The sequence below is a fragment of the Chanodichthys erythropterus genome, chromosome 23 (assembly GCF_024489055.1).
Source record: "Chanodichthys erythropterus isolate Z2021 chromosome 23, ASM2448905v1, whole genome shotgun sequence".
NCBI classification, from domain to species: domain Eukaryota; kingdom Metazoa; phylum Chordata; class Actinopteri; order Cypriniformes; family Xenocyprididae; genus Chanodichthys; species Chanodichthys erythropterus.
This window is the reverse complement of record NC_090243.1, coordinates 15,903,690-15,929,301: the sequence shown is the minus strand read 5'-3', so window position 1 is coordinate 15,929,301 and position 25,612 is coordinate 15,903,690. Positions and strand designations below refer to the sequence as shown.

General features: G+C 36.4%; 1 protein-coding gene across 1 annotated transcript in view; it reads left to right on the top strand.

The window, feature by feature from the left end:
* The window catches only part of LOC137013462 (epidermal growth factor receptor-like), a 35,747-nt gene extending 13,322 nt beyond the window's left edge, over positions 1-22,425 (top strand). The window contains exons 2-27 of the mRNA XM_067377235.1: positions 669-820; positions 3,864-4,071; positions 4,290-4,415; positions 4,803-4,871; positions 4,959-5,077; positions 7,119-7,260; positions 8,467-8,583; positions 8,696-8,822; positions 8,906-8,979; positions 9,075-9,165; positions 9,292-9,494; positions 9,607-9,739; positions 11,806-11,896; positions 12,267-12,424; positions 12,767-12,805; positions 15,865-16,006; positions 17,025-17,147; positions 17,360-17,458; positions 17,541-17,726; positions 18,095-18,250; positions 18,375-18,450; positions 19,284-19,430; positions 19,839-19,936; positions 20,843-21,010; positions 21,136-21,205; positions 21,350-22,425. Of these exons, the coding sequence (XP_067233336.1) occupies positions 669-820; positions 3,864-4,071; positions 4,290-4,415; positions 4,803-4,871; positions 4,959-5,077; positions 7,119-7,260; positions 8,467-8,583; positions 8,696-8,822; positions 8,906-8,979; positions 9,075-9,165; positions 9,292-9,494; positions 9,607-9,739; positions 11,806-11,896; positions 12,267-12,424; positions 12,767-12,805; positions 15,865-16,006; positions 17,025-17,147; positions 17,360-17,458; positions 17,541-17,726; positions 18,095-18,250; positions 18,375-18,450; positions 19,284-19,430; positions 19,839-19,936; positions 20,843-21,010; positions 21,136-21,205; positions 21,350-21,648 (3,413 nt within the window). The 3' untranslated portion in view covers positions 21,649-22,425. The remainder of the gene's footprint in view (positions 1-668; positions 821-3,863; positions 4,072-4,289; positions 4,416-4,802; positions 4,872-4,958; positions 5,078-7,118; positions 7,261-8,466; positions 8,584-8,695; positions 8,823-8,905; positions 8,980-9,074; positions 9,166-9,291; positions 9,495-9,606; positions 9,740-11,805; positions 11,897-12,266; positions 12,425-12,766; positions 12,806-15,864; positions 16,007-17,024; positions 17,148-17,359; positions 17,459-17,540; positions 17,727-18,094; positions 18,251-18,374; positions 18,451-19,283; positions 19,431-19,838; positions 19,937-20,842; positions 21,011-21,135; positions 21,206-21,349) is intronic.
* The last annotated feature ends 3,187 nt before the right edge of the window (positions 22,426-25,612 follow it).

The following is a 25,612-nucleotide window of genomic DNA, read 5'->3' as shown; positions in this document are numbered from 1 at the left end:
TTAAGCTCAGACGTCTATGGTGTTGCAAGTGATTAGTTATTTGGGTAAGTGGGTAATGTGTCACTGATGACTCAAAGCGGTTCTACAAATGTTGCCACATTCGCTGATAATTTTCATTCATTTTCATTTTAAACATTCATATCATCTGGTTGAATGATGGAAAATCTAGGGATGCACCAATGTTAAAATGAAATCTGGCAAGCTGACTGTGCCAACAGGTTTGTATACCTAAACTAAAACATTTGTAATGAATGACTTGGGCCAGATACTAGATGAAAAGCATTATCAAATGTGCAGCATACCTGTAAACTCTTTTAATGGCACCCCAGGATGCACCTCATGAAGTTAGTTGAGAGAACAAGAACATGGTACAAATGGGAAAATAATCATTTTAGCATTCACCACAGCAACCTTTATTATTTTAGTGGAGTTTGAATTGTCTATATTTCCTATGAAATATTACACCTTATCAGAAATGGTTTAGTCGCAGAACTGACACATGCAATTCAATAGCATTCAATAACCAAGTGTAGTATTAACTTGGCAAGGGATAGAAGTGAATATATGAAGGATTACAATTTATTTATTTTTTTGGCTTATTTTGTGTATTTTCTGTCATATCATCTTCACTAGCTGAGTATTGATTTCACCTCTGGTTTATTCTCCAGTATGTCAGGGAACCAATAATAAGCTGACTCTGCTGGGACAGCCAGACGACCACTACAAGACCATGGTGCGGATGTATAGTAACTGCACAATAGTGCTGGAGAACCTGGAGATAACCAATGTTCAGGAGTACCACGACCTCTCTTTCCTCAGGGTGAGTGACAACACGTGCTGGTTTAATAACATACCAAGAGACTAGATCATAGACTACTTATAGACTACTATAGTAGGTAATAGACTACTAATTGGTTAAAAGAACAAAGCTTATTTCCATGTTAAATAACGGCCTATACATGAACAAACAGTAAGCACCGTTTCTGAACTCCCTGAACTCTTGAGTTGTCTTCCAGGAACAAGCACATCACAATTTTCTTCATTTAAATAATTCCCGCCCAAGGCATACGCCAAAGAAACCGGTTGAGGCCTGGTTGAGTAAGTTAGTAGTGGTACACTCTTAAAGGGGAAGTTTAATGGTGCCCTAGAACTAGTTTTTGCAAGATGTAATATAAGTCTAAGGTGTCCCCTGAATGTGTCTGTGAAGTTTCAGCTCAAAATACCCCATAGATTTTTTTAAATACATTTTTTAACTGCCTATTTTGGGGCATCATTAACTATGCACCGATTCAGGCTGCAGCCCCTTTAAATCACGCTCCCTGCCCCCAATTTTTGATTCTAGGGCACCTTTAATACCCCTTTTACAAGATATAATATATGTCTCTGGTGTCCCCAGAAAGCTCAAAATACCCCACAGATCATTTATTATAGCTTATCAAATTTGCCCCTATTTGGGTGTGAGCAAAAACACACCATTTTTGTGTGTGTCCCTTTCAATGCAAATGAGCTGCTGCTCCCAGCCCCCTTTCCAAAAGAGGGTTGAGCTTTAACAGCTCATGCTTCGGTTGCTCAACAACAACAAAGCTGGAGAATCTCACGCAGCCAAAATGATGATTATCAGTAACGGTGTTCCCCTTTTGGAACCTTAATTTTTAAGACATTTCTAAAAAACACTCAAATCAGTTGACCAATCAGTTGTCACAACACACTGGTCCAGCCGACCAATCAGCACATTGTGCTTTTCAGAAGGAGGGGCTTCATAGAGAGAGGAACTAAACAGGGGTGTGTTTCCCAAAAGCATCGTTAGCCAACTATGGTTGCAGGTTCCATCGAACTCTATTGGTAACAACGGAACTTGCGACCACCCCAACAACGCACCCCAGAGATTTACTGACAAACTGGGTGCTGCAATAATGTAAAATATCTGAAAAAAATTTGTTTTTTGAAAAATAAAGCATGAAAACCTATCAAGAAAAACATTACACTAACATTACACACTGCTGGAGAGATTTATAAAGAATGAAGTTGTGTTTATGAATTATACAGCGACGAAAATAGCGACGGCTCTTGTCTCCGTGAATACAGTAAGAAACAATGGTAACTTTAACCACATTTAACAGTACATTAGCAACATGCTAACGAAACATTTAGAAAGACAATTTACAAATATCACTAAAAATATCATGATATCATGAATCATGTCAGTTATTATCGCTCCATCTGCCATTTTTCGCTGTTCTTGCTTGCTTACCTAGTCTGATGATTCAGCTGTGCACAGATCCAGATGTCCTGTCCTTGTCTAATGCCTTGAACATGGGCTGGCATATGCAAATATTGGGGGCGTACATATTAATGATCCCGACTGTTACATAACAGTTGGTGTTATGTTGAGATTCGCCTGTTCTTCGGAGGTCTTTTAAATAAATTAGATTTATATAATAAGGAGGAAACAATGAAGTTTGAGACTCACTGTATGTCATTTCCATGTACTGAACCCTTGTTATTCAACTATGCCAAGGTAAATTCAATTTCTGATAGGGATGTCCAGATCCGATCACGTGATCGGAAATCGGGCCCGATCACGTGGTTTCAGACTCGATCGGAATCGGACGTTACCTCCCGATCAGGACTCGGATATATATGTATTAGGGGTGCAACGGTTCTCGGTAAAAAATCGAACCATACGGTTCTCCACTTATTATTTATTATTTAAGAGCTGCTGTGCAGCCAAATTATGTACCAGTTATCAATGTAAAGCTGCTTTGACACAATCTGCATTGTAAAAAGCGCTATATAAATAAAGGTGACTTGACTTGACGGTTCGGTACGCACTTGCACCGCGGTCCATCTCGAATGACGACGCATCTATTGGTTAATATGGTTTGTTTAAAATAGTAACGTGGAAAACAGACAGAGTTCAGATAATGTATGTTTCAGTCGATGGATGCACAAAACGTTACAACAACGATAATCAGAAAGCGTGGACAAAACAGTCACTCTTTGTAAACTGTTAACTGCGAGTGCCGTCTGCTCTAATGTTCAGTCATTTACGCCGTCATCACCCGGGTGTTGATAGCGCGCGAGCGCAGGTGAGACCTGAACAGCACACGTTGCTGTCTGTGTTTAAACTAACTCATTTAAGCCTTGCTGAATTAAACCTTCAAGAACAAGACGCGAAAGAGAACTCGCACGCGCTGTGAGAAGATTTGTGTGCGCTCATCCGAAGCGCGCACACGCTTATTCCAGTCAGCGCGCAAATACTGAGTTCTCTTTCAAGTCTTGCGCTTCGGCGGCCACATTCATACAAAAATTATGTCAACATGCCCGTCCTAGCGAGTATCCTAGCAAACATAGTCGGTTATGTCTTAAGTGAACGTATATTAGTCGAGAAAGACAGCGCATGTGAAACAGTATATGTACTGGATCGTGCATGTCTTAAAGGGAAAACAACTATTCTTGCTGCCTGTATTTAATGTTAAATCAAACAACAAATAACAAAGAAATCACTCACTGCTCTTGACTGAATAGTTTTTGTAACTTCAATAATGATTAATCTTTATTTATTTTATACAGTAAAGATAATATGCAGTGATATTTTATATTTGATTACTGTTAGATACCTGAAAAACCTGAAAAGCACTGTTCCTGGATCTGTTTTTTCGCTCTTCTTTATTCTTTTTTATGTAGGCTATTATAGAAGTATCGGATCGGGACTCGGTATCGGCAGATACTCAAAATCAAATGACTCGGACTCGGACTCGAGGGCAAAAAAACGTGATCGGGACATCCCTAATTTCTGATTCGATGGCACCTTTAAATGGGATTTAGGGGGCCTGACTATATTCATTGTTTCATACCCACAGAGCATTGAAGAAGTTGGTGGCTACGTTCTAATAGCAATAAACTACGTGGATATGATACCATTGGAAAATCTACGCCTCATTCGCGGACATTCTCTCTTCGATGGCAAGTACGCCCTTGCTGTGGTGCTAAACTTACACAGGAATGACTCTTTAGAGAACAGCAGCATCACCAGCGGCCTCAGACAGCTGCACATGAGAAGCCTCACAGGTAGAAGCACATTTCATTTACTCATTTCACGGATGCTTTTATCCAAAGAGACTTACAGTACAATTTAAAAGCACATTTACGCATCCAAAAGCATCACAATGTGTTGTAAACAGCATACAACACATAGGATGTTTGCTGTTTCTGCCCTGGAAACATATATGAAGTTACATTTTCTATTTACAGTGACAGAGAAACCTTTTTCCCTCTTTATCTGGCAGAAATCCTTAAAGGCGGGGTTAAAATAGCCCACAATCCTTTGCTTTGCAATGTGGAGACCATACAGTGGTTGGACATTTTGCAGGACGACAGTGTTGTGAATGTATCGGGAGGGACTAACCCTGAGTGTAAGTGTTTAAAGTTTTAAAAACAGAAACATATACACTGCCATAAAAATTTTTTAAAAAAGTTGCTGTTTGGATTAAATAGGCGTATATTGGCCATATTCCAGGATGACAAAGCCAAGATTTTTCAGGCTCAAACTGTGAAAGAATGGTTGGGAGGGAGCATGAAGAAACATTTTCACACATGAATTGGCACATCTGAGTGCAGACTTAAATTCATTGAAAGTCTTTGGCATTTACAGTTCTCACCTCTTGCATTGTCAATACAAGATCTTGATAATTCTGTTTTTACTATACTTTTGAGAAGTAGAAGAGACTTCTAATGTTATATGTATATTAAATATAGTATAAAATAAAATAATAAAACAAACACTTTCTTTCATACCTCAGGCACTCGATGTGACTCAGCGTGCTTTAATGGATCATGCTGGGCTCCAGGACCAGAAAACTGCCAGACCTGTAAATTCAATTGTATATGCAATTCTCCAAAGGCATGTGTGTGAGTGAACTATGTCCTAACAAAGGTTCTTTCATCTTCTCTGCCAGTGACTCGGTTGAACTGTGCGGAGCAGTGCTCGCGGAGGTGCAGGGGTCCCAAACCCATCGACTGCTGCAGTGAACACTGCGCCGCGGGCTGCACTGGACCCCGAGCCACTGACTGTCTGGTGAGTGGTGCGCTCATGTCAGGTTATATATTCCTAAAACATGTCTTACTATCATAAAAGATAAAGGTCTAACACTTTAAATGAAGTATGAATACATTTTTTTGTAAGTTTAACACAAGATACATGACAAATAAACACACTGGGTGCTTATTTTCCATGCATATTATACCTGCTGATTGTGTTAAACCTAAAAAGAAAATATGTTTTATATTTTATACGCTTAACATTTAAAATGTCCAATTTTATATGATGTATTTTATTATATATTTTGTTATTATTATTATTACATTTACTTATTTAACAGCTCAATTATTTATTTTATTTTTATTACACTTTTAAAGGTGCCCTCGAATGAAAAATTGAATTTATCACGGCATAGTTAAATAACAAGAGTTCAGTACATGGAAATGACATACAGTGAGTCTCAAACATCATTGTTTCCCCCTTCTTATATAAATCTCATTTGTTTAAAAGACCTCTGAAGAACAGGCGAATCTCAACATAACACCCACTGTTACGTAACAGTCGGGGTGTACGCCCCAATATTTGCATATGCCAGCCCATGTTCAAGGCATTAGACAAGGGCAGCCAGTATTAACATCTGGATGTGCACAGCTGAATCATCAGACTAGGTAAGCAAGCAAGAACAACAGCGAAAAATGGCAGATGGAGCAATAATAACTGACATGATCCATGATATCATGATATCTTTAGTGAAATTTGTAAACTGTCTTTCTAAATGTTTTGTTAGCATGTTGCTAATGTACTGTTAAATGTGGTTAAAGTTACCATCGTTTCTTACTGTATTCACGGAGACAAGAGCCGTCGCTATTTTCATTATTAAACACTTGCAGTCTATATAATTCATAAACACAACTTCATTCTTTATAAATCTCTCCAACAGTGTAGCATTAGCCGTTAGCCACGGAGCACAGCCTCAAATTCATTCAGAATCAAATGTAAACAATATAACAGTATACAATACTCACATAATCCCATGCATGCTGCATGCACGACGAACACTTTGTAAAGATCCATTTGAGGGTTATATTAGCTGTAAACTTTGTTTATGCACTGTTCAAGGCAAGCGGGAGCTCCGTGGGCGTGGAGCAGGACAATTAAAGGGCCAGTAGCCCTGAATTGGCTCATTTATAATGATGCCCCTAAAATGGGCAGTTAAAAAAATGGATTTAAAAAAGCTGAGCTGAAACTTCACAGACACATTCAGGGGACACCTTAGACTAATATTACATCTTTTAAAAAAAGTTCTAGGGCACCTTTAATATTTTGGGAATTGTTTCACACTCAATTTTATGGAGCCCCACGCGACACATGCGCACAATTTAGCAAACAGAGGGAATGAAAAAGTAAATCGTACTCGCAATTTAGTAAATCGAAGGAAAGAATTAGTAAATCGTCTGCATGATTTAGCAAATGTAGAGAACAAATTAGTAAATCATGCGCACAATTTATTAAACTGAATGTGTGCACGATTTACTTTTTATTCTTGCATGTCATGTGCAGGGCTCCGTACATTTCAGCCAAATTCTAATAATAAATTCGGTAACACTTTACAATACGGTTCATTTGTTAAACATTAGTTAATGGATTAACTAACATGAACTAACCATGAGCAATACATTTGTTACTGTATTTACTAATCTTCGTTAGTGTTAGTTAAAGAGAATACAGTTGTTCATTCTTTGTTCATGTTAGTTCACAGTGCCTTAACTAATGTTAACAAGCTTTTAATAATGTATTAGTAAATGTTGAAATTAACATTAACAAAGATTAATAAATGCTGTATAAGTGCAGTTCATTATTAGTTCATGTTAACTAATGCAGTTAACTAATGTTAACTAATGAACCGTATTGTAAAGTGTTACCATAAATTCTAATCATCAAATGGGCAATAAACTTTTTAATTACATTTTTTATTATTGTTAATTTTAAATCAATTTAGAGTTATTCGGTTGCTACCTAATCATATTTTGGAACATATTTTGTGTATGTTTACTGTGTTCGGTCTCTTTTTCTGCAGGCCTGCAGAGACTTCCAGGATGACGGGACGTGCAAGGATGCATGTCCACGTCTAATGCTGTACGACCCCAACACTCACCAACTTGTTCCCAATCCCAACGGGAAGTACAACTTTGGAGCCACCTGTGTGAAGAAGTGCCCTTGTAAGTTTGAGATTACTAAGATAACTATGACATGAGCAGATAATTCTTTCCATTTCAAGAATTAGTTCACTTCAGAATTAAAATTTCCTGATAATTTACTCACCCCCATGTCATCCAAGATGTTTATGTCTGTCTTTCTTCAGTCGAAAAGAAATTAAGGTTTTTGAAGAAAACTTTCCAGGATTTTTCTCCATATAGTAGACTTCAACAGTTACCAATGGGTTAAAGGTACAAATGTCATTTTCAGTGCAGCTTCAAAGCGTTCTACACGATCCCAGGCGAGGAATAAGGGTCTTATCTAGAGAAACAATTGGTCATTTTCTAAAAAAAAAAAAAAAAAAAAACATCTTGGATGACATAGGGGTGAGTAAATTATCAGAAAAATTTAATTCTGAAGTGAAGTAATCCTTTAAACCCTTAGTTTGTAAATATAAGAGCCCTAAAAGTCAGCTCATTGCTTTTGTGTATAACAACCACCAACATTATCCAGAGGCAAGAAAATAACTCTGGTCTGTTATGTTTGCGAATACAAAGACACACCCTGAGGTTATGCGCTACGTAAACAAACTGTAAGTTCTCTGAGGTGTCAAGGTTTATTTTAGGTAAATACTTTAGAAAAGTGCTGTGGACTTAAAAAAATTGTTTAGCTATTAATAAATATAATATACGAATAAAAATGTAATTCCACGTGTGTCCTCTAGAACCTCAGAAGAGATGTCAGCACTATGTATGCATTCGAAGTTGCGAATTTAACTTATGCACACAATTGGAATATTGCATAAAACATTTGCAAATAAAGAAGCGTTTCCATCCCATGTGTTCAAGAGTGTTCACATCCTGGGAAACTGGCACAAATATCTCTAATAAAATGGAAGTTGCTGCAATCGGGGAAGTCATGGTGGCTCTTTTATCCTACATCATAAATGACTTACAACTCAGAGCGCACAGACGAAACACAATAACTGCTGTCATCTTGCGTTCAGATAAATGGATGGAAACAGCTATTGTCTCAAACTGTCTTTCATACCAAAGTGTGCATTCTCTCAATTCAAAGACCAAATGATCTGAGCTTTACTATCCGTGTTCATTTTACAGCTCTATACTCGTACTGTATGCCAATTGTTTCATTTGTGTCTGTTGTATTTAAGTAAGAGCATTATTGATATTTAACTGAAGCATAAATGCAGACTCCTCTCTCTGCTGCAGATAACTTTGTGGTGACCGATCACGATGCCTGCGTTCGAACCTGTAGCAGTAACATGCATGAAGTGGAGGAGAACGGAATAAGAAAGTGCAAACAATGTGACGGCTTGTGCCCAAAAGGTCAGCAACATCTTTTAATAATTAATAGTGATTTTCTTGTCATTTCTGATATATAGTATTTACACGACATGGATATCTAATAAATGAGTTGACCGTGTGTGTTTTGTTTTAGTCTGTAATGGTCTCGGAACGGGAGCGCTTGTTAACACCATCGCAGTCAACGCAACCAACATTGATTCATTTATCAACTGCACCAAAATAAATGGGCACATTACAATAATGCAGATGACTTTTCAAGGGTGAGATTTTATGGACTTCCAGATGAAATCAGTTGAAATCATGTAATACATTTAATCTAATGCCTTAACAAATGTCTTTCAAGGGATGTTTTTACAAATACTCCAAGCATGGATCCTGTGAAACTCGAATATTTCAAGACAGTCAAAGAAATATCAGGTAAACTACACAACAGCCGGGCCTAAAATTTGAATATGTTTTTAAGTAAACTTAGATAAAACATTATTTTAGCAGTGCCATTTCATTTTTCTCAGGGTTTTTGTTAATCCAAGACTGGCCTGAACACCTCAAATCCCTCAGTCCCTTTGAGAACCTGGAGATCATCAGAGGAAGAACTAAACAACAGTGAGTTTCATCATGTCATCTTACAAATAGCTAATGTTCTCTGCATATTAAACCTGTTTATATCATAAAAGAGACACACTTCACCTTTAAGCAGAGCTCCTTTCTTTTCCTCTCTCACAAATGCAGTGGCACCGTCAGTTTTGCCGCATTAAACATACCACACCTGGAATATCTCGGCCTGCGTTCGTTAAAGGAAATCAGTGACGGCGACGTGGTGGTCAAAAACAACCCCCAACTCTGTTACGCTGACAGCAGCTACTGGCCAAAGCTGTTCAGATCTGAGAAACAGCACATACGAACTGGAAACAATGCAGCAATGCACAGCTGTGGTGCGGGACTGTATTCAAATATTTTGTATTTCAGTTTTACACAACTGATTTGTTGGCAAGCAATTTTGGATTCGGTCATGTCAGGTCACAGAGTCTCTCGTTTGCTATTCAGAGCAGCAGAACAGTACCTGTGACCGTATGTGTGGAGAGGAAGGCTGCTGGGGTCCGGGGCCGTCCATGTGCTTCTCCTGCCAGCATGTAAGCCGTAGGGAGCACTGTGTCAGTCACTGCAACCTGCTGGATGGGTTAGTGTCCAACATTTAGTCCATTTAACATCTCCCTAAGGTTTTTAGCACAAACTGACAATTGATAAGTTGTTTTCTTATGATTAAAAAAAGTCTATTAATAGTTAAATGAATGCACTTAATATGCTTCTTTCAGATATTATCCAATGTATGGGTTTACATGTGCCTTCTTGTGTTAAAAGTTCATTAGTGCCTGCCAACTTTTTCAGCAGAATTGTTTCCGGAAATATTTTTTTAGTGATTTTAAAAAAAGTGCATTATAAGCTATGAACCAAGACAACCAGCAATGAGGTGAATCACATTACAAACTCTGATTTGAACCATAAAGTATTTGAAAGTCAGATAATACGGAAAAGGTACAAGACTGTGTACTTAAAGGGTTAGTTCACCCAAAAATGAAAATTCTGTCATTAATGACTCACCCTCATGTCGTTCCAAACCCGTAAGACTTCCGTTCATCTTCGGAACACAGTTTAAGATATTTTAGATTTAGTCCGAGAGCTTTCTGTCCCTCCATTGAAAATGTACGGTATACTGTCCATGTCCAGAAAGGTAATAAAAACATCATCAAAGTAGTCCATGTGACATCAGTGGGTCAGTTAGAAGTTTTTGAAGCATCAAAAATACATTTTGGTCCAAAAATAACAAAAACTACGACTTTATTCAGCATTGTCTTCTCTTCCAGAATCCTTTCCATTGAATTGATTCCATTGAATCCTTTCATCTGTCGGCGTTGGTAATGCACTTTTACGTCGCCGTGGTTGTTTTTGGTGATTAGGACATCCGTGACATTTTGAAGCATCGAAAATACATTTTGGTCCAAAAATAACAAAAACTACGACTTTATTCAGCATTGTATTCTCTTCCGGGTCTGTTGTCAATCCGGGTTCACGACTCCGCTTCTTCTTCTTTCCTGTTTTACGGCGCTTGGCATCCGGCTTATTGGTGCATTACCGCCCCCTTCTGCTCCGGAGTGTGGTTCACGACTCCACAGTGATGCTGCTGATGTAAGACGCTGCTGTTATCCGGTGCGCCCGAGCTTCGTTTACAGTCTGAGGGAGACGCGCGCTGTATTCAAGCTATTCTACATTGTTTGTATTTTGGTATTGCTATATTTTTTAAAATGGTGCATAAGTGTGCATGTCACGGATGCCCTAATCGCGAAAAACAACCACGGCGACGTAAAAGTGCATTACCAACAACAACAGATGAAAGGATTCAATGGAATCAGTTCAATGGAATCAATTCAATGGAATCAATTCAATGGAAGAGAAGACAATGCTGAATAAAGTCGTAGTTTTTGTTATTTTTGGACCAAAATGTATTTTCGATGCTTCAAAAACTTCTAACTAACCCACTGATGTCACATGGACTACTTTGATGATGTTTTTATTACCTTTCTGGACATGGACAGTATACCGTACATACATTTTCAATGAAGGAACAGAAAGCTCTTGGACTAAATCTAAAATATCTTAAACTGTGTTCTGAGGATGAACGGAGGTCTTACGGGTTCGGAACGACATGAGGGTGAGTCATTAATGACATCATTTTCATTTTTGGGTGAACTAACCCTTTAATACCTTTAATGAGGGAAAGAACTACAATCCTACAAAGCACTTGGACTGACATAATCAAATTTAAAACAATAGAGAAATATAAAACTACTTTATTTGTATAGATGTAATCAATGACTTTTAATGAATAATTCAATTAAAGTTTATATATATATATACACTGTACATATAGTGACTATATTACATAATTTTCTGTGCTTCATGGGAGTTGCCATTTCCGGCAAGCTCTTTTGGTGCAATTTGCATGCTGTGACTCTCTGATTGGTGGAATTTTCTGTACAGCATCATGGGTAATGTAGTTTTTCCACCACAAATTCAGCTTTTATACATGATTATTTAAAAAATAAGTTGAAATAATGCAGACAGATGCTTCAACAAAAGCATATACCACTGATTAACAATCTCGTAACTCACAGTAGGGCTGTTTTTAAAGGCTTTTTTAAAATTATTTTTTTTTACTTCCGCACTTTATATGTAATGTTTCTACAGAGAACCCCGCGAGTACATGTCAGAGAACATGTGTTTGGAATGTGACCCTGAATGCAAGATTCTGAACGGGACAGCAAGCTGCTCTGGGCCGGTATGTCCTATTTATCTTTCAATGCCCATATAAACTGTACTATTAATGATGCTTGCTCACACTTGCTCAAACTAGGGATCTGAACAAACCCCTAAACTTAACTTGATGGTGTAAATCATCAGTGAAACCTAAAATCACATGGCTTGTTGAGGATATGTGCTATTACTTTTTTAATAGATCGAACTTGCAATTTCCGCCTGGCAGGCAGTAAAACAAGCACACACAAAAAATATCATTGAAACTGGGTGGGCTTTTTTGAATGACTCACTGATAACCATCACTCACATTTTCATCAGAAAATGTCAAAATCTGTGTGTAAACTTTGAAATGGTTGCAATGTGAATGTTGTTTTTTCTGTATCTCTTTCTAGGGAGCCGATCAGTGTACTGAATGTGCTCACTTCAAAGATGGGAAGCACTGCGTGGCACAGTGTGCTCAAGGTGTGCAAGGCCTTAATAACCGACTTGTCTGGACTTACCCAGACAAAACCAGACATTGTCAGCCATGCCATCCTAACTGCACGCAAGGGTAGGAACAAGTTAAACCTTCTTGGATAATAATGATTATAGTTATTTAATAATAATAACAGTAACAATTATTATTATTATTCCAGTGTTTCCACAAACATTAAGATTTATATTACATTAAAAAGCAAATATTGCTGGATAATAATAATAATTATTATTATTAAAGTAAATTGAATTAAAATATAAGTATTATTATTTAAATAATATAAATTATTTATATTTATATTTATATATTGGCCCATGGTTAACAGAATCCAGTTGGTTTAAACAAGCAGAAATACAATACAATTATGGTGTCACAAAATAGACTACCACTAATTTTAAAATGTTTATGTTATTTTAGGTGCAGTGGACCAAGACTGGAAGATTGTGAACCAAAAGGGTACAGTGGTTTATGGGTTGTTATTACTAGACTACATAAACTACACAAGTCATAGAAAAGTCATTAGCATCAAGCAACACAGATGTTTTTTTCTGAACTGAAGTTAAAGGTGCAGTAGGTGATCTGGGAAATGCTAATGTTAGCCTGCTAGCATTGAAAGCATACGATCAAAGACTATAGAATAACACAAGACGTGTCACTAAGTCTTTCCTTCTAAATAAGAGCCAATTGCCGATTGGTAAAGTCATCGCGTCACTGCAGCGGCCGTTAGAAGCTCCAGTTCCTATAGAAACAGTCAGATGTGCGGCTCCGAAATGAGGCGCAAGAAACACACACTTAGGACTGCACATGCGCATTAGCTTGATCCAGCCTGAAAAATACTGTTTTTTTGTCATGATTTCAGCGTTTAGAACAAAATTTATGAGACAGTTGTTGTCAGATTTCATTGGTGATTTCAAATATGAAATTTAATCAAAAGCTTGATGTTTTCCCAGCCTACCCCCCTTGATCCCTATAGTCACTCAGTTTACTTATTTGGGTATCACAATATCCTCAACTATACACTCTATCCCTAAATACAATTTCCAAATTCTCTTAAACAAGATTAAGGAAGATTTATGTTTATTATGTTTAGCTCTACATGGAAGAATAGCTACCGTTAAAATGAATATCCTTCCAAGTCAATTTTTTTTTATTTTCTATGTTGCCGTTACCAGCACCTGAATGTTTCTTCAAAGAGCTTAACATGGCTTTTTCTAGATTCATATGGATCAAGAAAAAAACCCAGAATCCGACTTAAGACAATGCAACGCAGGAAACTTGATGGGGGTTTGTCACTTCCAGACTTTAAATTATATAATTTAGCATTTCAAATAAGAACACTTAAAATCTGGGTTAACCCCAGTTCTCCTGTTCCTTGGCGAGATCTAGAAGTGAACATTACCTTACCTGTTCGCTTACAAGATCTTCCCTTTTCAAGTATTTCTAAATATTCTAAGAAAAAATATGGACCCATTGTTGAAAATTCCTTCAATGTATGGAAAAAGGTTGAGACAATTATGGGTGGTCCCTATTTATATACAAGTGCAACACCTTTATGGAATAATAACTGTTTGCAAACTGGAAAAGCCCTTTGTCTATAAAGCCTGGTCTGATTGTGGTATTCACACTTTCAATGACATTTTTTTGTGAGGAGGGCCTCAAATTTTTTCAAGATTTAAGTAAAGAATTCTCCTTACCAGGATTTTCCTTTTTCTTATATTTAAGACTGAGGTCCGCTCTAAAGGCCTACGGTGTTCCCTGGACTGCAAATATATTTCCACATCCCTTATGGAAGTGGTTGGACTCTAACACCCCCTCAAGTGGCTTAGTCTCTAAAGTCTATAACTCTTTTCTCTTTCAACAGTACTCCTATATACCAGCTATTTATTCCTGGGAAAAAGAAGTAACAACCAAACCTGATTGGGATGTCATATGGTCCAGATGTTTCATTGCATCTAAAAACCTGGTGCATCAGATGATCCACTATAAACTTATTAATAGGGCTTACATCACTCCAAGCCTATTGTATAAAATGAAGATCAAACCTGATCCTTATTGTCATCTGTGTAATAATGCTATAGTAGGTTCGTATTTGCACATTTTCTGGGAATGCCCTAAGGTGGTACCTTTATGGTCCTTTGTATCTAGAAATAGCTCGGGACCCCTTGATCTTCTTGTTTATTACACTTCAGCTAAATACTCATCACAGAATTATCTTATGCAGCCAAAAAAACTATCTTAAAGCTATGGATTGAACCATCCACCTCTTCTACTTACATCTGACTTTCTTACTTCAGAGGCATTGCCTTGCTTGAGGGAACCACTGCTAAACTCAATGGGGCTAAGGACAGAACTATTCAAAGCTGGTCAATAACAGCCGAAATGTTGTTAGAAAAACCTTGACTTCCTAATTATGTGTACATGTTTTATGTAATTATTTTATTTTGGTCGTGGTAATTTTCATGGCATCTGTTTGTATCTAGTTTATTGAATCTGTCATAATGTTTATGATGCAGCTAAAATTATAATAAAAAGTTAATCTCAAAAAAAGCTTGATGTTTCCCCAGTCATGAAATGACTTGTCTTAAATTGACTTTGATACGGTCACCGTCCAAAGCCACGCCTCCTCCAAAACACATGAATACGCACACACACAGCTGCTCTCTGCAACGCTTCACAAGAGATAGTGTTAAGCTACCTCATGTCTCAGAGCACATAATATTACAATAAAAATGAATGTAAACAACTTACAGAACTTGTACCTGACTGCTGCAGATTAATTTCGGTGTTGAAACTGCTGACATGGATACGCATAATTCCGAGTCTGAGGACATGAACAGCTCCGGTTAGAACGTCACAGGTTGCCATCTCTTAATTATGGTAGTTATGGGGTGAACACAGCATAAGCTCGTTCTTTTGATTCGGTAGGAACTATAAAAGGTGGCTGCTGTTTGTTTGCGGTGCTCCATGACTGACTTCTGCCTACATAAACTCTGCATAGCATGAAACGCGCTGATGACGTATGATGTCTGAGCAAGCAGGGTGCGTGAGGGTATGTAAACACATATGTTGGACATTGTATTATCTCATTCAGACCGACTAAAATAATTGGATGAACATTTTATGGTCCTACACCTTCCAAAGAGGATATATATTTATAAAAATACATTTGGACCTTTAACATAGAGACTGCTATTGGGATATGAGGAGACTTTCAACCAGTATAACAAAAAATGTTTCTGTAGAGAATCACCTATTGCACCTTTAACATGTGCAGTTTCATTTTGGTTAATGTCTAATGAGCAAATAGTTTTGTAGACTTTGTTTTAAGCTACTGTTGTAGATAATGCAGCCTTAAAAAATAAGACTTTTACAATCAATCAGTTCCCAAGGAATTTTTACACAGAAATAAGGACATAAAATTGGTTGCAAACGCTGTGTCATTTGCCTACTTTAAAATCAGGTGACTCATATTAAATGTTTTTACGAAGGTAAATGACCTGATATCCTCTCTCTAGTTCTCACATGCCTGTAGCGGCGGCTGGCTTTGTCGGAGTCATGCTGATGATTATGGTCCTCATCCTTTTCATCTTCGTCATCTTCCGCCGACGACACATCCGGCGAAAGAGGACCCTTCGGCGCCTCCTTCAGGAGAGAGAGGTAAGGCACAAAAGTGTATTACAGATTAAAGGTGCCCTAGAATCAAAAATTGAATTTACCTCGGCATAGCTGAATAACAAGCGTTCAGTACATGGAAAAGACATAAGTTGAGTTTCAAACTCCATTGCTTCCTCCTTCTTATATAAATCTCATTTGTTTAAAAGACCTCCAGAAAACAGGCGAATCTTAACATAACACTGACTGTTACGTAACAGTCGGGATCATTAATACATACGCCCCCAATATTTGCATATGCCAGCCCATGTTCAAGGCATTAGACAAGGGCAGAACGTCTGGATGTGAACAGCTGAATCATCAGACTAGGTAAGCAAGCAAGGACAATAGTGAAAAATGGCAGATGGAGAGATAATAACTGACATGATCCATGATATTTTTAGTGATATTTGTAAATTGTCTTTCTAAATGTTCCGTTAGCATGTTGCTAATGTACTGTTAAATATGGTTAAAGTTACCATTGTTTATTACTGTATTCACGGAGACAAGAGCTGTCGCTATTTTCATTATTAAACACTTGCAGTCTGTATAATTCATAAACACAACTTCATTCTTTATTAATCTCTCCAACAGTGTAGCATTAGCCGTTAGCCACGGAGCACTATTAAACTCATTCAGAATCAAATGTAAACATCCAAATAAATACTATACTCACAGGAATCGATGTATGCATGCAGCATGAATGACGAACATCTTGTAAAGATCCATTTGAGGGTTATATTAGCTGTGTGAACTTTGTTTATGCACTGTATAACTGCACTTATAGTCGAGAGCTCGGGGGGCAGGGAGCACGCGATTTGAAGGGGCCGCAGCCTGAATCGGCGCATAGTTAATGATGCCCCAAAATAGACAGTTAAAAAAATTAATTAAAAAAAATCTAACTTCACAGACACATTCAAGGGACACCTTAGACTTATATTACATCTTTTGAAAAGACGTTCTACGGCACCTTTAAACAACATAAATGAAACCCCAATCTAACCATGTTTACATGATTCTGCAGTTGGTCGAACCGCTGACTCCCAGTGGTGAAGCGCCCAACCAGGCTCTCCTTCGCATCCTTAAGGAAACGGAGCTGAAGAAAATAAAAGTCCTCGGGTCTGGAGCATTTGGCACAGTCTTTAAGGTACATTAATGAATAAAAAGCACACTAGAGTAATTCATCAGGCCTAATAAAGCTTTAATGTATCAGATGTGTGACATTCAAAGTCAACAGGACATAAAAATTCACTAACACACGTTCTGAATTTCCTGTTTGAAATCACAGAAGTTGTGAACTTAAAAATTCCTCAGTCAACTTGGAAGTTCTAAGAAATATTTCCAATGTTTTTTTCTTAGGGATTGTGGATTCCAGAGGGTGAGGGTGTGAAAATTCCTGTTGCTATCAAAGTTTTGAGAGAGGTCGCATCTCCCAAAGCCAACAAAGAGATCTTGGATGTGGGTATCATGCCATGTTCATTAATGATTAACAACTGTCCCTGATAACCTTGCATTTAAAAGTTGTGTTTTGATGTTTCAGGAGGCCTATGTGATGGCTGGAGTGGATAATCCTCACGTGTGTCGTCTGTTGGGAATATGCCTCACGTCCAACGTCCAGCTCATAACCCAGATTATGCCTTTTGGCTGCCTGCTGGATTACGTACGGGAGAATAAGGACAACATCGGCTCACAGACTCTGTTAAACTGGTGTGTGCAGATCGCCAAGGTGAGAAAGTTCAAAAGCATTTATATGAAAATGAAATCTCTAATAACATGGTAAATGTCTTTACTGTCACTTTTGATATTTGTTCTGACCTCAAACTTTTGAACAATAGTGTATAAATCATGCATAAACATTGTACATATTCATAAGTGCATAAATAAATATTTATGTGTTGAAAATTATGTATAAATAAATAAACTAAAAGGTCCTGCACTCCCAACACTCTCATAAATAAATTCACTGCATTTCTTCTTGAAAACAGCAAACTAGTGATTCTGAAAGTGCTGAGTCTCTGGGAATTAGCTGATTGGACGCACACAGCATTCATTGACATCTTGGAATTTCAAAAACATTTTGACCCTTCTCAACAGGGAATGACCTACTTGGAGGAACGTCACCTGGTCCATCGGGATTTAGCAGCCAGGAATGTGCTGGTGAAGACTCCTAACCATGTGAAGATCACTGATTTTGGCCTGGCCAGACTCCTGGGTTCAGACGAGAAGGAATATCACGCTGATGGAGGGAAAGTAGGTCATGCATGAACAATTGATTCACAGCGGTAAAACAATACTAAATCAAAATCATTAACTGGAAAACATATAAAATGAAATGCATTTCCACATGTAAATAGCCCTCTGCTAAATGTTTTAGGTACCTATAAAGTGGATGGCACTTGAGTCAATTCGTCACTGGACTTACACTCATCAAAGTGATGTTTGGAGTTATGGTAAGTGCTTGGCACTACCCAAAATGCATTCATTTTTAGGTCTTGTATGGAAGCTTGTTTCCACCAGGAAATAAAAAAATTTAAAAAGTAATTGCGACTTTTTAAATCACAATTCTGCCCTTTTTTCTTCGCAATTGTGAGTTTATATCTTGCAATTCTGACTTTTTCCCCCCACATTAATCTTGTAATTTTCCAAATTACAAGATTTAAACTCGCATTTGCAAGATATAAAGTCCAAATTGCAAGATCTAAACTCGCAATTCAGGAAAAAAAGTTCAATTCAGACGTTTTCAAATGCAATTGCGAGTTTGTCTCGCAATTCTGAATTTGTAACTTTATATCTCTCAATTTTGTGGAAAAAAAGTCAGAAATTGCGAGAAAAAAGTCATAATTGTGAGATAAAAAGTCGGAATTACCCTTTTTATTCTGTGGTAGAAACAAGCTTCCATAGATCATTGGCAAAATAGCATAAATCAATGCAAAACATGCTTTATGTAAACATACAGAGGTTGTGCAATTAAAATATTAATGCTAATTCAAGTTTTACTGTATAGCAACTAAAACAGTGGTAACACTTTGCAAACAGCTCATTTAAACAAGAATAATAAATGCTGTAAGTGTTAATTTCTACATAATACATGTTGTATAGATGAACAATTCAGTAGTTAGTAGTGTATTATAAATGATCATGAATTAGAAATAAACATAGTATAGTTATAAAGTAGTGTTAACCTAGATTAATAAGCATTGTTTAAAAACAGTAATATCTAATGCGTTAACAAATTGAACCTTATTGTAAAGTGTTTCTTGATATATTTACTTGTCCTCTTCAGGGGTCACTGTCTGGGAGTTGATGACATTTGGATCCAAACCGTACGATGGAATCCCAGCCAGAGAGATTGCAGATATTCTGGAGAAAGGAGAGCGTTTACCACAGCCGTCCATCTGCACTATAGACGTGTATATGATCATGGTCAAATGTGAGTTCAATTGAGAGGAATCATCATTCAAAATGACATATGGAAGCTATAATGGGGCTATAAATACAAGTATTGAAAATTCTAGTGCATTACAAATATAGGTAACACTTTATTTCGATAGTCCACTTTAGACATGCTACTAACTATAAGTAGCTTTGCAACTACATGTCAACTTATTCAACTAACCCTAACAGTCTACTAATACTCTGAGAGTTAGTTGACATGTAGTTGCAAAGTAACTTATAACTATATTGAATGTCTAACCCAAATATAAACATTTCAGATGAACATGATAAATACAATGACATTATGTTCTATATAGATTTGTATGTAACATAAATGCATGATATATAACAGCATTTGAAGGCCAGTTGACATGACAGAACATACATTTTTATCTACATCTAGGTTGGATGATTGACGCTGACAGCAGACCTCACTTCCGGGAACTTGTGGCAGAGTTTTCAAAAATGGCCCGAGATCCGTCTCGCTACCTTGTCGTTCAGGTAGTTCACAAGAAGATCTGTGCCTTCCTCCGGGGAATGAAATATAAAAATAAAATCATCTATCATATTTTTTCAATGTGGTGCTGCTAAAGGCACAAAACGTACAAAAAAAGCAAGAAAATGATATTAAAATGGTATTTATTTATGCTTTTTATAGGTTTTCTACTTTTTATGTAATGTATTATGTACAGTAGTATACAGTTTTGGAAAAAACAGCAATAAATATTTTCTTGATTTTTTTCTTGACTAATTATGATACATTATTTAAAATATTTTAATTTATATATTTTACATATTTATATATTTATCTTAAAAAAATCTATAATTATAATGTATTTAAAATATTTATAATTTTGAACTTATTTTTAAATAATTTTGAAAATTGATTCACATAAGGAAGTTTTAACATAAACCATTTTTGCAATTTTTTTCAATAATTGTTAATGTATTTCAACTATTTATGATCATTTTGAACTTAATTTTAAAAGTTTAAATCAATTAAAATGTATTCACATAAGAAAGTTTTATCATTAACCAGTTTTTGCCAATTATTGTTTTTTTCAGTAATTATAATTTATTAAATATCTATAATTTTGAACTTAAATTTTAAATGTTTAAATATATTAAAAATGAATTCACATAATAAACAGTTTTATCATTAACCAGTTTTTTTCAATAATTGATATTTTTTCATATTTATCATCATTTTGAACTGAATTTTAAGTTTACATATATTAAAAATTAATTCACATAAGATACAATATTATCATTAACCAGTTTTTGCCTATTTTTTCCCCAATAATCATTTGGAACTGAATTTTAAAAGTTTAAATATATTAAAATTTAAGAAGAATCATTTCATCATTAACCATTTTTTGTCACCATTTAATTTTCCATTACACCCAGGGAGATGATCACACATACCAGCCCAGCCCGACGGATACCAAGTTCTACAGGTCTTGGATCAGTACAGAGGATATGGATGGTGTGGTAGATGCAGAGGAATACCTGCTGCCCAACAAAAGATTCTTCAACCAATCACAACAACCAGTGTCTCAGTGTCACAGTTCAGCTGTCAGTATCTGTCTTAGACCCGGACAATGCATCGTTTTCTACGGACTATTATAATTTATAAGCAAATTACCCTTCATTAGACATGCTGCAAGATGATTCATTCCTATTTTGTGTATTGTTTCAAGGACGACTACACGAATGGTGTGATGTTACGCTACATTACTGACCCCACAGATAAAGACCTTATGCTGCCAGGTATTACAACAAATTACTCTTATGCTCGACATGTTATTTAACTTATGAAACCAAACTGAGGGAATATAGATAAATGTTGTATATCTTATATATGCAATTAATATTGTTGCTTCATCAGCATATTTTATCTTCTCTTTCCCACAGAGTACATGAACCAGGACGTGACAACATCAAGCAATATGATCAACCCAAACTATGAGGGTCCGGCCCGTGGACAGACAGAAAACGGATACATAGACACGCACGGCTGTAAACCCGAGGGTCCGGAGTACCTGAACACCTCCTGTGCTACTTTACCACGATCCCCGTGTGCCAGTCTCGATAACCCGGACTACCAGCAGAACTTCCTGCCCTCTTCCCCCACCGATGTCCTTTTCCTTCCTGCAGCGGAGAACTTGCACTACCTGGGACTTAGCAAAGCCATGCAGTCTCACGTACGTTAGATAAATGGGACGAAAATATGAATTGCACTGCTTGGGAGTCACACACAACTTGTGTTAGTATTGCAGCTACTTAAAGAACATCAGCGAGTCACGTCGTCGCTGCATGTGAGGATGTCCGGAAATGCTTGAAGGCAACTGCCGTAATTAACTTCTTCTTGAAAGGGGGTTTACGAGACATTAAGCTGTGAGTAATGTGTTGAATGTCAAGCTAGAGCACATTTCAGTATTTCTCTGTACTATGAGTAATTTTTGCTTTTGATGAATGTTGTCGCTTGATGTAGCTTAATTTATTGAACCCAAATCAGCTTTTAACTCTTTATATTGTTAAACTGTTTGTCATTTTTAATGTGATTTAGTAATTAAGCCTCGGTAGAATTGGTAAATCCTGGGTTAACATTATTAAGTTCACATTTACTAGATAAATAACATGGATTGGACTAGTTGAGAATGTGAAAAGCACATGACCGCTGCTTGTCCATCTGTGGAAATTGTCAACATGAACGCTCACAACCCCCCTTTCATTTTCACAGATATACACTATCCTTCAAAAGTGTGGGGTCACTTTTTTTTTTTAAGAAAAAAATATTTTTAGCAAGAGCACACTAAATTGATCAAATGTGACAGTAAAAACATTTATAATGTTACAAAAGAGTTCTATTTTTTTTTTTTAATGCTGTTTTGTTAACGTTCAAATTCATCAAAGAATCTTAAAGGGTTATTTCACCCAAAAATGTACTAATTAATGTACTAAAAACATATTTAAATCGGTTCATGTGAGTACAGTGGTTCAATATTAATATTATAAAGCGACAAGAATATTTTTGGAGCGCCAAAAAAACTAAATAACGACTTATATAGTGATGGCCGATTTCAAAACACTGTTTCATGAAGCATCGGAGCACAAATGAATCAGTGTGTCGAATCTGCTGTTCGGAGCGCCAAAGTCACGTGATTTCAGCCGTTGGCAGTTTGACGCGCGATCTGAATCATGATTCGACACACTGATTAATTTATGCTCCGATGTTTCATGAAGTCACTAAATAAGTCGTTATTTTGTTTTTTTGGCGCTCCAAAAATATTCTCGTCGCTTTATAATATTAATATTGAGCCACTGTACTCACATGAACTGATTTAGATGTATTTTTAGTACCTTTATGTATCTTGAGAGAGGAAATGTCCATTGCTCCCTATGCAGGCCTCACTGAGCCATCGGATTTCAACTACAATATCTTAATTTGTGTTCTGAAGATGAATGAAGGTCTTATGGGTGTAGAACGGCATGAGGGTGAGTAATAAATAACAGAAATTTCATTTTTGGGTGAACTAACCCTTTAAGAAAATGTATCATGGTTTCCATGACAATATTAAGCAGCACAACTGTTTTCAACATTGATAAAATTTCTCTTTATCTATATAGATAGAAAATAGTTATTTTAAATCATAATATTTAACAATATTATGTTTTTACTGTATTTTTGATCAAATAAATGCAGCCTTGGTGGACAGAAGAGACTTCTTTCAAAAACATTTTTTTTTTTTTTTTTTAAATCGTAACGATTCCAAACTTTTCAACGGTAGTGTAAATCTTGAATATCACAGGATATTCAACAAGCAAAAATGTGGGTCTGAAATTCATTATATCCATCATTAATTGATTGAGAAATGTGGGCGTTACATACCAGAATTGAGTCAGAAAGTTGGAAAAGAGGAGCTCCTGATGACTGGAAAGGAAAAGGTTTGTCAGATGTTGGCTAAAAGTGAAATTTGTTTTAGAGAGCCAGAGCAAATTTGATCACATTTTGATGAAAGATTACAAAAACAGGCATGTTTTTATTTAGAAGAACATGCACCAATGAATCATGCGCAATATTGCGAGGAATGTGGATAGGGTGAACATCAATTTTGCCGTCATGTTGACTTCTGATAGAATAATTCTTCATTTAAATATTCAAGCACAGAGTGAAATCCCTCCGATGTACCATAACTGCCTGTGTAGCAACAGAAAAGCTTGTAAATATAACAACGTGCACTGTGAACAGTTAGGAAATATGTCATTATGTCTATGACAAGTAAAATTCACAGACACAATGTACTTGTACATAAATGCTACCCTCCGTCATACAAACATGGACCCTTGAACCCTGGACTGCACTTAATGGACAATCAAATTAATTTTTCAACTGACCATCTACATTTGGTTTTAATAATTTAACATTGGGCCTTAGAGAAAAAACACTTTATATTAATAGAAAGATATGCTGTAGGGCTAAAAGGCTTTTTGATGTTAAAAGGCTCTTATAATACTTTTTCATTCTGCTTTAAACAGCTGAGTTAACAAATCAAGGATGCTTGTTTTCGGTCCCCTGTGACACATTCACACAAGTGTGCACTTATCAGACAATCTACTTTTACACTTCAGGAAAAAAAAAAAAACAAGCCCATTATGATATTTTAACTCTGCAGGGTTCCATCAATATTGAATAAAGCGTTACTTTAAATTTGTTGGTCACACCCGCTACATTTTAAATAGCAGGAAATGTTCTGAAAACCCTGAATAATTTCAGAAAGAAGTCTTGGTTACACTTTATTTTGATAGTCCACTTTAGACATTCTACTACTAACTGTAACTTTGCAACTACATGTCAACTAACTCTCATTAGAGTATTAGTAGACTTAGACTGTTGTGTTAGGGTTGGTAGAATAAGTTGAAGTTGTTATAAAGTGACTTATAGTCAGTAGAATGTCTGTTGGGGAGCATCAAAATAAAGTGTTAGCAGATATTAAGCAGACAGTCTACTAATCAGAGTTGGTTGACATGTAATTGCAAAGTTACTTGTAGTAAGTAGACTAGAGAGTGTTACTGAAGTCTTAATGTAACTGACTGTGAAACCGATTCAACTTCCACTGTAGATCCCACAGAAACATCTGCATCATTTTAGTATGTAAATGTACTTCATGTAGCACAGACTACATGAGATTGACTTCTTTACGCACCTGTGAATGTCAGTTTTAGGAATTGAGCAACATCAACATGTGGTTTAAATCTGTATGGTCACTTTTTGTTACATCGCAGTGTTATTAAATTGTGTTGAAATGTGAAACTGAAGTCTTGTGATGTGTGACCAGTTCTTTTATGTGCATTAAAACAGCGACTGGCACAACATCGATAATACGATTGCCAGAGGAAATCTGTGTAGACAGAATGCAATGGCAAGTCACCGAGAGGGCAGATAAGAATCTAGTTCTGAAAGTATTTTATCCATTCATTTGTCCTATTGGGATTTTAAAAGTCTTATAAGTCAAGAACCATGCCAATCAGCTACGAGGTGAATCACAACACTATAATATATATATATATATATATATATATATATATATGAAAAAATGATTTTAAGTTATGCATATATATACACACAAATATTTAAGTATTTTGAGAGCTTTCATTCGCAGTGCTTCATAGCAGTGGGCGGAGCTTTGGAATTCTAATGTTAAATATGATTATTTTAAAATAAGCTGAAATAATGCTGGCTGATGGCTTTAAAAGAAGCAAATACAACAGATTAACAGTTATTGAATATGAATTAAGTAGAGAGATTGAAGGGGTCTCTAAGTGGTTTTGCCATAACAAACTGTCTTTACATTTGGGGAAAACTGAAGTTATACTATTTGGCTCAGCTGGTAAATTGAAAAAATGTTTTAGATTTGAGGTAACGGTTGGAGATCAAATTATTACATCTAAACGAGAAGTAAAATACTTTGGTTGTGTTTTGGATTGTAATCTGACAGGAGAAAAGATGGCTGTTTTAGCTCACTCAAAAATTTGTAATCGAATAAAATTTTTAGCAAGACAGGCAGGTTTTTTAGATATGGAAACTTTAAAAATGTTGGCTTGCGCACTAGTGCAGACACACTTTGATTATGCTGCAATTTTTTGGTATAGCGGTATTTCAAAGAAATTAAAAAA